The sequence below is a fragment of the Arachis ipaensis genome, chromosome B01 (genome assembly GCF_000816755.2).
Source record: "Arachis ipaensis cultivar K30076 chromosome B01, Araip1.1, whole genome shotgun sequence".
Classification (NCBI taxonomy): Eukaryota; Viridiplantae; Streptophyta; class Magnoliopsida; order Fabales; family Fabaceae; genus Arachis; species Arachis ipaensis.
In genome coordinates this window covers 12,375,276-12,389,432 of record NC_029785.2, presented here as the reverse complement: position 1 = coordinate 12,389,432, position 14,157 = coordinate 12,375,276, and the positions used below count along the sequence as shown (strand labels likewise).

At 36.5% G+C, this 14,157-nt stretch overlaps 1 protein-coding gene across 1 annotated transcript; it reads left to right on the top strand.

Moving 5' to 3' along the window:
• LOC107616629 (L-ascorbate oxidase homolog) lies at positions 2,224-4,171 on the top strand. The gene has a single exon (XM_016318587.2). The coding sequence runs from the start codon at positions 2,345-2,347 to the stop codon at positions 3,992-3,994; it is 1,650 nt and encodes a 549-aa protein (XP_016174073.1). The 5' UTR covers positions 2,224-2,344; the 3' UTR covers positions 3,995-4,171.

The window sequence follows — 14,157 nt, the reverse complement described above, 5'->3', positions numbered from 1 at the left end:
TCTGTCTTATTATTTTTTGTGTGCAATGCATCTTCGGTTTTGTTTTGATCGTACCATTTTCTTTCAAGACTTCTAGTTATATTATCCTTGTTATATATGTATATATTTTACTTTTAGAGGTCATAGCGTCTCGCCACCTTTGTTTTATGTCCTAGGCGTAAAATTCTGTGTGATAGGATGTTACAGAAATCCTAAACCCTAGAAGTCAATGAAGGATAAAACCTAGCAAATGGACAATGCAAGGAACCTAATCCCACATATTATTCATCCATGACCTAGATACCATCAACATAGTGCAAACACATAACAAACAAAATACCTAAACCCCTACCATTCACCTTATGCAATGTGCGAATGTGATGATACTTCGTGCAAAAACTGCTAGGGGTGTTCATGGATCGGATTCGATCCGCATATCCGCGATATTTATCCGAATTCGATTTGAAAATTGTGGATATAGATTCGATCCGCAAGGCTATCGGATCGGATCGGGATTCAATCCGCACACTAATCAGATCGGATTGCAGATTTCGTGTTGGTATCCGCATATCCGCGTATCCGCAAAAATAAAGAAATAAATAAGTAAATATACTTTTTATATTTTATTTCAACTAATAATTATCATATATGTTGTATTATTTTAATTTATCATTTAAGAAAACTATGTTTAATATTATTTTAAGAGTAAACATATTTAAAAGAATAGAAAAAATAAATTTTATCGATATTTTTTTAATAAAAATAAGCTTTTAAAAATATTTTTGTGTTTTGCGGATATATCCGATATTCCAGATCCGATCTACAAATCGGAGCCAAACTTAAAAACTGCGGATATTGGATCCGATCCGATCCGATCCGATGATTTTAATACGGATCGAATAAAAAATTTGGTCATATACGATCCGATCCGCGTTCACCCCTAGAAACTGCTTCACTAATCACATGTAAGCCTACCACGGAGGAGCGCCTACGAGGCTCAATAACTGGGAGCTGAGGCAGACGAAGAGACGAGACAGAGAAGAAGAATGTGCTTGGGATTTTGGAAAAACTAACGAACGTATTCTAATGGGGGACTATTTTGAAATTCTTTTAATTTGAAGAAAAGAAATTGATACTTTAATTTGAAATTGCTTCATTTTTTTACATTTCTGCTATTCATCTTGAATGACATCGTTAAGTAAATTATCAAGTGGGCACTTAATAACACATAAATAATATTAATACTGTGTATCACTTTTAGACTAACATAAATTTACGTTTTTGAGAATAAGAGATTAATTTGTTCATTTTATAAAATCAGAGACTTAATTAATACGAATTAAAAATTTCACGTTTGAATTATTTAAAAAATATAATTTAATGGTTGAAAACATTTGTATCTAGATTAGATATTAGACTATGAGAATGTACTTTGGATGTAGCTAGCATGAATTTATTAGAGGAACTTTGGTTGAGAATTGAGATACATTTGATTGTAAATTCTCACCTACAGGCACATACCTAAAGGCAATAATTAAAAGAAAAAATATTGAAACTAATTTTCTTAATAAATAATCAGTTGTATTTTATTTTTTGTTTTTTTCTTTTAATTTTTACTACTTTACTATTTTATTAACTGCAAACAAGTTGTCTTTCTAGTAAGATCCATTATGTATAACAACGTTTTAAAATTAAAGATGGAAAATACTACGGGTAAACAAAAATTGTTATATAAACGTAAAAAAGAAGGCTGGTTATATAACATCTCTCTTAAAAAATGTATCCTTAACAATTATATTAATTGCAATTATAATTATTAACTTATTGAAAGAAATACTATCAAATCCATGCAATATAATAGACCAGTGTTCAAGTACACATAACTAACGATGCATTAAATAAATAAATTTCCAAAACAATAATTATCCTATATATATAAATTTACATGATACATAATAACATAGATAGTAAAGTGGCAACAATAAAATCAATTTGTTGGAAGGGAGGAAATACAGCACGTTGCTATTACTTTTTCCTACTGACCAGTACGCAAAATCCTGGCCAAAAGAGAGAAACTCTAAAAATGGAGAAGGAATAGGAACAAATTGAAGCTAATTCAAGACCCTAAAAGATGAGGTAGAGCGACATAAACGGCGCATACAGACCACAAAGGAAACGAAAATAGCTAAAAAAAGGGTTGGAAAGAAGGTATAAAAGGAGAGCAAGGAAGGCCAAAGGAAATCAGAAGAAGAACATCTATCTTCTTCCACTAATAAAGTGAGGAAGGAGATAGAAAAGGAAAGGGGATTATACTACTCTTGAATAAAAAAGAATAAAAAAGAGAGGGGAAATAAAAGAAGAGAAAATGGGCCGCGGGGCAGTTTTGGCTTTGATGCTTTGTCTGTTGGGTGTTGCAGTTCAGGCTGAAGACCCATACGTGTACTACACATGGAAAGTGACGTATGGCATAATAGCACCATTGGGAATCCCACAACAGGGAATCCTAATCAACAACCAATTCCCAGGGCCTGAAATCAACTCAACAAGCAACAACAACATTGTGATCAACGTCTTTAACTACCTCGACGAGCCCCTTCTCTTCACATGGCATGGCATCCAGCTGAGGAAGAATTCATGGCAAGACGGTACCCCTGGAACCAACTGCCCAATCCTTCCAGGCACCAACTACACCTACAAGTTCCAAGTGAAGGACCAGATCGGCTCATATTTCTACTATCCATCAACTGCTCTCCACAGGGCAGCTGGTGGTTTCGGTGGTCACAGGATCTTCAGCCGTCTCTTGATCCCAGTCCCGTACCCCGATCCCGAGGACGAGTACTGGGTTCTCATCGGTGACTGGTACACCAAGAGCCACACCGTCCTCAGGAAGTTCCTCGACAGCGGCAGGTCCCTCGGCAGGCCCGACGGTGTTCTCATCAACGGCCAGACCACCAAGGATGACGGCAGCGACAAGCCCATGTACACCATGAAGCCTGGTGCCACCTACAAGCTAAGAATTTGCAACACTGGTATCAAGGACTCACTCAACTTCAGGATCCAGGGTCATCCATTGAAGCTTGTTGAGACTGAAGGCTCTCACACCGTCCAGAACATCTACGACTCCCTCGACGTCCACGTCGGACAGTGCTTCACCGTCCTCGTCACCGCCGATAAGGAGCCAAAGGACTACTACATGGTTGCCTCCACAAGGCTCACCAAGTACAATCTCGTCGGCAAGGCTATTCTTAGCTACACCAACGGAAAGGGACCTGCTTCCCCTGAGCTTCCACCCGCACCAGTTGGCTGGGCTTGGTCTTTGAACCAGTTCAGGTCATTCCGCTGGAACTTGACCGCTAGCGCTGCAAGGCCTAACCCACAGGGATCTTACCACTACGGTGGCATCAACATCACCCGCACCATTATTTTGTCTAACTCCGTCATCAGATCTCAGGGCAAGCTCCGTTATGCCATTAACGGTGTTTCCCACGTGGACACCGAAACTCCTCTCAAGCTCGCTGAGTACTACGGCATCGCCGATAAGGTCTTCAAGTACGACCTCATCTCCGATGTGCCTCCGGTCACCGTTGACAACCTCACCCTGGCACCCAATGTCTTGAGGGCCACTTACCGTACCTTCATCGAAATCATCTTCCAGAACCCCACCAAGACCATTCAGTCATACAACTTGGGTGGATACTCTTTCTTCGCCGTTGCCATTGAACCCGGGAAGTGGAGCCCAGAGAAGAGGCAGAACTACAACCTTCTTGACGCCGTGAGCAGGCACACCATTCAGGTGTTCCCAAAATCATGGGCAGCAGTGATGTTGACTTTCGATAACTGTGGAATGTGGAATTTGAGGTCAGAGCAAGCTGAGAACCGCTACTTGGGTCAACAGATGTACGTCAGCGTCCAATCTCCTGAGAACTCAACGAGGGATGAGTACAACCTGCCACTAACCCAACTTATCTGCGGACTTTGCAAGAACATGCCAAACCCTGGAAACCTCTACCATTAAATTCAAGAGACTGTTTAATTCCCCCCTTTCCGATTTTAAGCCATATGCATGTGTCACTATAAACTATGTAATATCTCTTGTATCATGCTGTGACTCACTATTGTATTAGCCCTCCTCATGTTATCTTCTTGATTATCTTATTCATGGATAATACAATTTACATCTCCTTCCAACCTACTATTGCGTCCTTTCATTTCATTATCTTATTATATTATTAGGAATGAAGATGTTTATTTATGCTTAAATGTTGTTAATAACCCTAAATGGTAATAACTCATAAGTAATTTTTTTATCAAATTAAAATGGTTTCTAAACTTCACTTTCATTAAGTTGTTCATTTTCTTTCTAAATATAAAAATCGTAACATTGAATAAAATAAATCATGACAAAATTGTTATGAAAAATTATATCGACAAATAAAAGATATTTTTATATAAATCAACTTGAATATATTGTAAATTATTTTACAATATATTAAATTGAAATTTGATCAAATCTTATATATAGTATTGGTGTGGTGTTGTGTTGAGTCATGAGTGTGCATCTCATCATGGGTATGAGTTTGGTTCTAGATGGTACTTTGACTACTTTCCATAAGAAGGGAAAAAAAAAAGGTAACATATTAATAAAATTTATTATTAATTATTTAATTTTGAAGTACTTGACTTTTTTATTGTTGTAATTATATGTAGACACTATACTTGTTAAGAGAGTTTTTCTATTTAAATATTTTAACAAGTATGAAGTTGACCATAAAATATACTTTCATTTCATTAACTTTAAACCTAATATAGATATCTGAGTGTTAGAATCAATTATCAAAATTATATCGTAAATATATTCCAAAAATCTTGAAGGTAAATGTTGTTAGAAACTCTCAAGCTATAATTATTGTATATACCCAACTATTTTTCAAAAAACAACTCGGTAAGCCGGTAAGATAATACCATACTTCTGCTAAAGGCAAAGTGATCATTGGCAAAATTATGTTTCTGAATTCCCCTCATCTTTGTTATGAATTATGTTTCATACATTACCTTTTTACTAATGTGCCCCTTTTTCCGAAACTTATTATGAGAATGTCACTCTTTTGAAATTAATTACTCAAATAACACCTTTCTTATATTACTATAAACAATCATAATTAAAATGACAAAAGAGGGCATCTGCATAATTAGTTTAAAAATGTGGCATTTTAATAATAAATTCTGGAGTCACTATAAGAAAAGAAAGTTTATTTTAATATTATAGTTAAGTGTAAAAATTAATATATATTTTTGACAAATATTACAAATATCAAATTCTTTATATTTTTTTTGATGAATAATTTGATCGTAGAAAATTGCTTTTCAATTTTGACACTCATTTATTTTCAACTTACTCTACTATTTCTCTTTTTCGTTGAGCTCTGTCAATTTTGGCATCACACTGCTATCAGTTTGTGATCATATTACTCATTCTTCATCTTCAAAGTCTCAGTTTATTCTTCAGTTTTAAGATCTCATCTCATTCTTTGTTGAAATTTTTTGTTGAGAATTTTTTATGGTCAATAAATGTCAAAATAAATAGTATTTTTGACGGTTAATAAGTATCACAAAAAATATATTCTCAAATTTTTCTAACAAATTATTTTTTATGGCCAATATTTATCAAAATAAAATTTAATCTTTCTTTACAATTACTTATATGTTAAAAATACTATTTTTGACAAAAATTTTATTAACATATTTCCATAGTTAAAATAGTATCAAAATTTATTTTTTTGACAAATTTTAATTCTTTTTTGACACATATAATCCTAAAAAATAATCTATATTATTGTAGTGAGTTAAGTCTCAAAGTGGTCCCTGAAGTTGCACTCGAGCCTCATAGTAGTCCCTGAACTTAAAAGTTACCCATATTCATCCCTAAAGTTGCACTCCGTAACTCAGACTTGTCCTTCCGGCACATTCTATCCATCTGACGCTACTGGAAAACTGAGTTGGCATCCTTCGTGACACGTGGACATAACAGAAACGATGCCGTATTGGCTGTGGCGCCAAAATGACATGAAACGACGTCGTTTCACGGTAAAAACCTCCCTCCCTCAATGTTACACTAACGTATTGTCTCCCCCCTCTCAAAATACAAAACAAACACAACAGAAACAGAGGTTTCTTCTTCTCTGATACACTCATCAATGGTGTCTCTGTGATTGCATTAAACGCACCGATTTCAGTCGAAAACTCAGGCTCTGGAGCATCGGTTTCGTCATCTCCCTCATACACAGAGTTGTGAAGGTTGGTTTCTACGAAACAGGTAAGCCAAAAATGAAAAAAAATATATGGTTTCTCAGTTTTTTTATGTTGTTGTTAATTTAATATTCACAAAAGTTCAGTTCGTTTTTTTAAAGTGTAATGTGTGGGTATGAACGCCTCTGTCTTGTGCTCTTTGCTAGGGTTTGATCAGAACTAGATTTCTTAGTGGTTAGGCCAACAAAATTATAGACTGGAGTGTTTCTTGTGTTTTGTTGATATGGAAACTTGTTTTTTACGTGTTAGGGTTTACTGCAATTAGTTGTGGAGTTTTCAAATTGTTAATGTGTTCGAGGACAATGACTCTGATCAATGAATTTTTTTTTAATTGCAGATGGGTGATCAATTGATTACCATCATATTTCACCATGGAGGGTCATTTATCACAGAGGCTGATGGAAGAATGTCTTACAACGGTGGAGAGATTTGTGAGTTGTCAGACGTTGATACTGACACACTGGATATATTTTTTGTCCGAGACTATCACAAGAATATTGGGTATGACAAAGTTACTCAAACTTGGTGGCTGGTGCCTAATAGGCCTTTGCAAACTGATTTAAGAGCAATAACAGATGATAAGGAGCTCATGGAGATGTGTTACCTTGGTCAGGAGAACAAGGGGGTTATTCATGTGTACTACGAACATGGAGTATCTGAACCTGTGTATAGTGATGAAGCAGAACCAGTGGCATCTAAAGGCAAAGAGCTTATGGTGATACCAACCATTTTTTCCACCCCAAACCCCACCACCAATGCCACAACCGAACCAAATTCCTACCACAACACCATGTACTCCAACTTTTGAACCAAAAAAGCCTACTAATACAGCAAAACCAAAGGAGCCACCTTCTTCAGTTTCTGCTGGTAACCGAAACATACTAGAAAAAATCCCCCCCCCCTCAACCCACTGCAACTCTTGGATCTAAGCCAATCCATCACTAAAAATAATGGCCCAACCCAGTAAAACCAAGTCCAAAATCCCACAAAAAAAATGGTCCAACCCACTGCAATTTCTAAACCATGGTCCAAAGTGAAAAAACCAAGAAGGCTGTACCAAAGAGAGGCTCTAATAATGTAAAAATAGCAGTAGCATATGGAAGGAGGCCACTGACAAGAGCTGCTGCTACTGGAAATATTGCAAGAACAATTGGTAAGGAAAAACTGCCCAAAACAGCCTTTGTTGCTTTGTCTAGCTCAGATGAATCCTCAGACAGTCATGACAGTGATGCTAGTGCAGAGGATGAACTATATCGGCCTGGTGGTGATGAGGTGTCCAGTGAAGAAGACTTGTCTGTGGATAGATCAGCAGCAAAGACTAATGTGAAACTGAGAACTAGGACAGACAAGAAACTTACAAAACTAAAGAAGGTTGTTTTGGTTGAAGATGATGGTCCTGTTTGTGCAGAGTCATATTCTGAGGATGATGAAATTATTTTTGGACCGATTCCTAAGTTTGGAGAGTCAGTTGCTCCTTATCATGATGTGCAAGATGAAGCTTATAATGATTCTGATGGTGGAGACTCATGGTACTCAGAAGAAATGAAGACTCCTCAGAACTCTAAGGATGAGTTGGAGGAAATTGATTCAGATGAGGTCTTCCCTGCGTTCAGAGAAGGAGGGAGGTTTGGAGAGCTTAGGCTTGAGGTTGGAATGACATTCACTACAAAGATGGAGTTCAAAGAGGCTGTGCGTGAATATTGTATACAAGAGGGTAGAAGGATTTGGTTTAAGAAGAACGATAACATGAGGATGAGAGCTGTGTGTAAGGATGAGAGTTGTGGCTGGCTTGTGTATGCTTCTCATAATACTGAGAACAATTGCTGGTAGATCAAGACGTTCATGGATGACCACACATATGCAAGAGAGACCAAAAATAGACTAGCTAATAGGAAGTGGCTAGCCTGCAAATTGGTGAAGAAGCTAAAAAAATATCCGAATCTGAGACACTCCGAAGCTGCACAATATTTTAAGACAAAATGTGATTTGGATCTAAACAAGTCTTCACTGATCAGGGCCTTAGGAGATGCTAGATCTATTGTGTACGGTGATGTTGCTGCCCAATATAGCATGGTGAAGAATTATGGGCTGACAGTGCTGAAGAGCAATCCAGGCTCCACTGTCACAGTTGGTGTTATACCTCAGCCCAACCCTGATGATGATCTAATATTTGAGAAGATGTACATTTGTTTGGAGGCATATAAAAAAGGATTTCTAGCTAGTTGCAGACCCCTCATAGGCTTGGATGGAGCTTTTCTGAAGACCCGGCATGGTGGTCAGATCCTGTCTGCTATTGGCCAAGATGTAAACAACCATATATATGTGATTGCCTATGCAATTGTCCCTGTTGAGAACACTAAAAACTGGAGGTGATTCTTGGAATTACTTCATCAAGACTTGGGGGATTATAAGAAGAACAAGCTGTGTTTTATCTCAGATATGCAGAAGGTATGCAATATTTGTTGTCTTTATTAAGTGTCACTTGTGATTAGTATATTGTTTCCCTTATTAGTTGTTACTTATTAAGTGAGAAGCTATTAGTTGTCACTTATTGGTTGTTACTTATTAGTTGTTACTTATTAAGTGTGAATCTATTGTTACTTATTAGTTGTTACTTATTGGTTCTTGAACATGTTGTTTATAGGCTGCTGGGCTGCTGTTTATACATGCTGCATAATGTTCTGTTTGTGTGTAACAGTTATGTTTTGGCTAGTTTCAGTGATTGCCTAGGGATCACACTGATGTCACTTATAAAAGTGCAGGGACTATTTTGGTGTCACTTATAACAAGTGTCTGACAACTATTTGTTACCTCAAACAGGGCCTTATAAATGTAGTTAAGGAGGTTTTTCTAGATGTCCATCACAGATTCTGTGTTTGGCATTTGTGGAAGAACTTCAATAAGTAATTGAAGGATCTCCAGCTTAGAGGGCTACTGTGGGATTGTGCAAAGTGTACTAGCCAAGATGGATTCCTTGAAATTATCAAAAAGATTGAGAGGGTTAATAAGGAAGCCTAACTCTTGGAGTCAGGCATTCTTCAGTAATGCACCTAAAATAGACAACATCTGCAATAATGCATGTGAAGTCTTCAACTCTAGGATCAAAGATGCTAGAGCTAAGCCTATTATCACACTCTTAGAAGAAGTCAGAATGTATGCAATGAGGTCGATAACTAGGAACAAGGTCAAGCTTAATTCAAACATTGGAATACTACCTCCTATACAGCGTAGCAGGTTAGAAAAGATAAGGAAAGAATAAAAAAGTTTGGTCCCGATGTGGTCTGGTGACGTAGACTATGAGAAGTTCGAAGTTCATGGCTGGCCAACCAACATGGTTGTGAACTTGGGAAAAAAGCTCTGCACATGTGGTTTCTGGCAATTGAGTGGTAATGTTTTTAAAATTCTTTGTTTTAATCTTATTATTATCCTACTTTGTTGTTGGCTTATTGTAGTTGTATTTGTTGTTGTGTTAATGATGTTTAGGGATGCCATGTGTGCATGCTTGTGCTGCATTGGCAAGGGTTGGTAAGAGACCGAAGGAGTTTTGCCATAAGTGGTTGACCATGGAAACATATAATAACACATATGCCTTCCATATCAATCCAATTTCAGGTCAAGCACTATGAAAAAAGTCACCATATAACAGACCACAAGTACCAAAGTTTAGAAACAAGGCAGGACCACTTAAGAAAAAAAAGAAGAAAGGATGCAAACAAGGAGCCAAGTGGGAGTAAAAAGCAGAAGACTAAGATGAAAAGGATTTATAAAAAAGGTCGATGTCGTTATTGTGGCAAAGCAGGACACACCAAAAGAAACTGTCCAAAGAGAGCTGCTGATGAAGAGGCTGCTGCAGCTGCACAGGCTGCTGCTAAAGAGGCTGCCGCTGCACAACCCACTGCTGCTAATAGTGGTGAAGGTTAGGCCAACACTGCTGCTCCTGTCCCATAAGCCCCAACTGAAATCCATCTTGAACCCAGTCAACCACCCTTGTCAAAAACTGATGACTCTCAACAGGTTCACAAACTTAGATGACTTTGAATTTATTAAATACATATCCTTACCTAGTTTACTAACTATCTTACATGTTTTCGCTGATAGGTTTTACCCTCACTTGTTAGGCCACCAAAGCTCCCTCCAAAAAGAAAGTTCTCCAAGCAAGAAAAAATAGCTTCAGGGAGTAGCAATCTACCAGCAACCACCCCACCAGGAAGCAGTCAACCAACAAGGAATCCCCCACTGGTGGACGAAATTGTGATCACATTAATGTAGTACTCTTTGTTATTGTATGGAATCATTATTATGGCTCTTTACTATGTGTGGACACAACTCCGTTCAACTAACCAGCAAGTGTACTGGGTCGTCCAAGTAATAAACCTTACGTGAGTAAGGATCGATCCCACAGAGATTGTTGGCTTGAAGCGAGCTATGGTCACCTTGCAAATCTCAGTCAGGCGGATTTAAACATGATATTTTATTAGATTAAAATAAACAATAAAAGGGATAGAGATACTTATGTAGATTCATTGGCAGGGATTTCAGATAAGCGAATGGAGATGAATTAAAATATTTTTCATTTAAGAGAGGTGATGAATTCATAGGACATTTATAACTTTAAGACAAAGTTACTAACTACTAATGATCATGTAATGAAGATACAAACATAGATAAGCACATAACATAGAAAACGAAAAGCAGAAGAATTGAGAACAAGGAATGAATCCACCTTAGTGATGGTGGCATTTCCTTCTTGAGGAATCAATGATGTCCTTGAGCTCTTCTATGTCTCTTCCTTGCCTTTGTTGCTCCTCCTTCAGTGCTTTTAGATCTTCTCTGATTTCATGAAGGATGATGGAGTGCTCTTGATGTTTCACCCTTAGTTGCTTCCAATAATTGTGTGGAAGAAAATGTATCCCATGAGGTATCTCAGGGATCTCTTGATTTGCAGTCAAATGTTCTACCACTGAGCTATAGACCCTTGATGGAAGCTTTTGTCTTCCCTTTCCTCTTTCTAGAGGTTTCTCTGGCCTTAGGTGCCATCAATGGTTATGAAAAAAACAAAAAAGCTATGCTTTTACCACACCAAACTTAGAATGTTGCTCGCCCTCGAGCAAAAGAAGAAAGAATAGAAGAATAAGAATAAGATATGGAGAAGATGGATGGAAGTGTGTATTCGGCCATATGGGTGGGATTGGGTGGGAGAGAGATGTTGAATTTTTGAAGGTAGTGGGTGTATGGATGTGAGTGGTAAATGGAAAAAAAAGAAGGGATGATCATGAATAGAAAGAGAGATGATGAGGTAGGTGGGGATCCTGTGGGATCCACAGATCCTGAGATGATCCTGTGGGGTCCACAGATCCTGAGGTGTCAAGGCATTTACCACAGATCCTGAGTGCTCATAAGAAAGAAAAGAGAAAAAGAAAAGAAGAGGAATCCTCTATGTCACAGTAAAGATGATCCTTATTGTTAGTAGAAGAAAAGAAGAAGAAATTCGAACACAGATAGAAGAGGGGGTTCGAATTTGGTGATGATGTGAGGAAGAGATGTTAGTTAATGAATGAACAAATAGAAGAAGATGAGAGGGGGAAGTGAATTTTCGAAAACAATTTTTGAAAAAGGGTTAGTGATTTTTGAAAATAGTTTTTGAAAAAGGTTAGTATTTTTTTTGGAAATTTTTTTTTTTATAAAAAATAAAAATAATTAGTTAATAAAAAAGAAATTTTTGAAAAAGAGGGAAGATATTTTCGAAAATTAGAGAGAGAGAGTTAGTTAGGTAGTTTTGAAAAAGTTAAGAAACAAACAAAAAGTTAGTTAGTTAGTTGAAACAAATTTGAAAAGATAAGAAGTTGGGAAGTTAGAGAAGATATTTTGAAATCAAATTTTGAAAAAGATAAGATAAGAAGATATTTTTTTGAAAAGATATGATAGAAATTAGTTTTTGAAAAAGATTTGATTTTTAAAATCACAATTAATGACTTGATTCACAAGAAATCACAAGATATGATTCTAGAACTTAAAGTTTGAATCTTTCTTAACAAGCAAGTAATAAACTTGAAATTTTTGAATCAAAACATTAATTGTTATTATTATTTTCGAAAATTTGGTATAAAAATAAGAAAAAGATTTTTGAAAAAGATTTTTGAAATTTTCGAAAATAACTAAGAATTTTGAAAAAGATCTGATTTTTGAAAAAGATTTTGAAAAAGATAAGATTTTCAAATTGAAAATTTGATTTGACTCATGAGAAACAACTTGATTTTAAAAATTTTTTGAAAAAGTCAACTCAAATTTTCGAATTTGATGAGAGAAAAAGGGAAAGATATTTTTTTGATTTTTTTGAATTGAAATTACCTGAAATTACAGAAAAACACAAAAACTCATAGTAAAGTCCAGAAATGTAAATTTAACACAAAATCTATTAAAAATATCCCTAAAAGTAACTAGATCCTACTAAAAACATACTAAAAACAATGTCAAAAAGCGTATAAATTATCCGCTCATCACCCACCTACTCCTATGCAAGGTGCAACACAGGGGACTGCTACAAGGCTTGCAAACTTCATGAAGTTTGTGTCCAACCCTGGATTCAAGGCACCCATACACAAAAAATGAAGATTAGGATGATTATGTTTAAGGACATGGTGTCTTTGTGTATCTATTTTGCTGAAGTTTTTTTTACTATGTATGCTTTCTTAAACATTGTCCTAGTTTGGGAATTTTAGAATTTAAAACTTATGAGGTCAATATGTTAACAACTTTGATATACTTGGTAATCATTATTTTGGCTCTATAATGCCTTTTTTGGATGAAACATTACCAATATGAATTATGACTTTCTTGAATTGAGTTTTGTCAGATTTTTTGTTATATTTTGTCCTCTGTTACAGAATTAAGAGTAATTCAAACCCTGTCTATTTTCATTTCATTGAACAGAAGTGCAGGAACAGAAGTATGCATATAATCAAACACTTTAATTTGCATTTCTTCAAACAAAAGGACAGGAACAAGTACATGAACAACATATGTATATAACATGCATGTCATTTGTTTTTTGTTAGATACAATTGACCCTGTTGCCTATCCAACTTTAATACAAGAACACCAACTACAATCAACAGCATGAACACAAACATCAAAACCTCCCCCATTTTTAGAACCCTAATTTCAGCCTCTGATCTACCAAGTTTCCAAGAAATCTTCATCTTCCATTCTTCATTATCAACTGAATGCCTTGTTCTATCATCACATGTTATGACATCTTCTTCCAAAACTTTATTAACCCACAAAAATAATCCACACCATTTCTTATCCACAGTCTGCACAACCAAGAAAATTGAATCAGCAAATTTTATATCCATAAATACAGCAATCAACAACAATAATACTTACATTGTAGTTTGGGAAACCCAGGAACGGTCTCCCTGGATTAGAATCTGTCACTCACCACCGCAGCACTGGTCTCGACCCACAGCCACACCATTCTGACAAACGCGATTCTCTGTTTCTATTCATTCACCTCATAATGCTTCCAAATGATCGTGGGTTGCTCGAGCTCCCAGCTGCGTTGCTCGCGCTCGCCATAACCGTCGGGCTTCAAAGATGGAGAAAACAAGAAAAGAGAACCAAAGAGAAGAGAAGAGAGTGAGCACTATGGAGATGGTTCATTAGAATTGGGTATTATGGTTTTAACTTAAATTGAGGGACCAAATTGATTCGGAACAGTTTACTCTACCACATCAGCTAGCCGTTGTAATGTCCACGTGTCACGAAGGATGCCAACTCAGCTTTTCGGTAGCACCAGTTGGACAGAATGTGCCGGAAGGACAAGTCTGAGTCCCGGAATTCAACTTCAGGGATGAATATGGGTAACTTTTA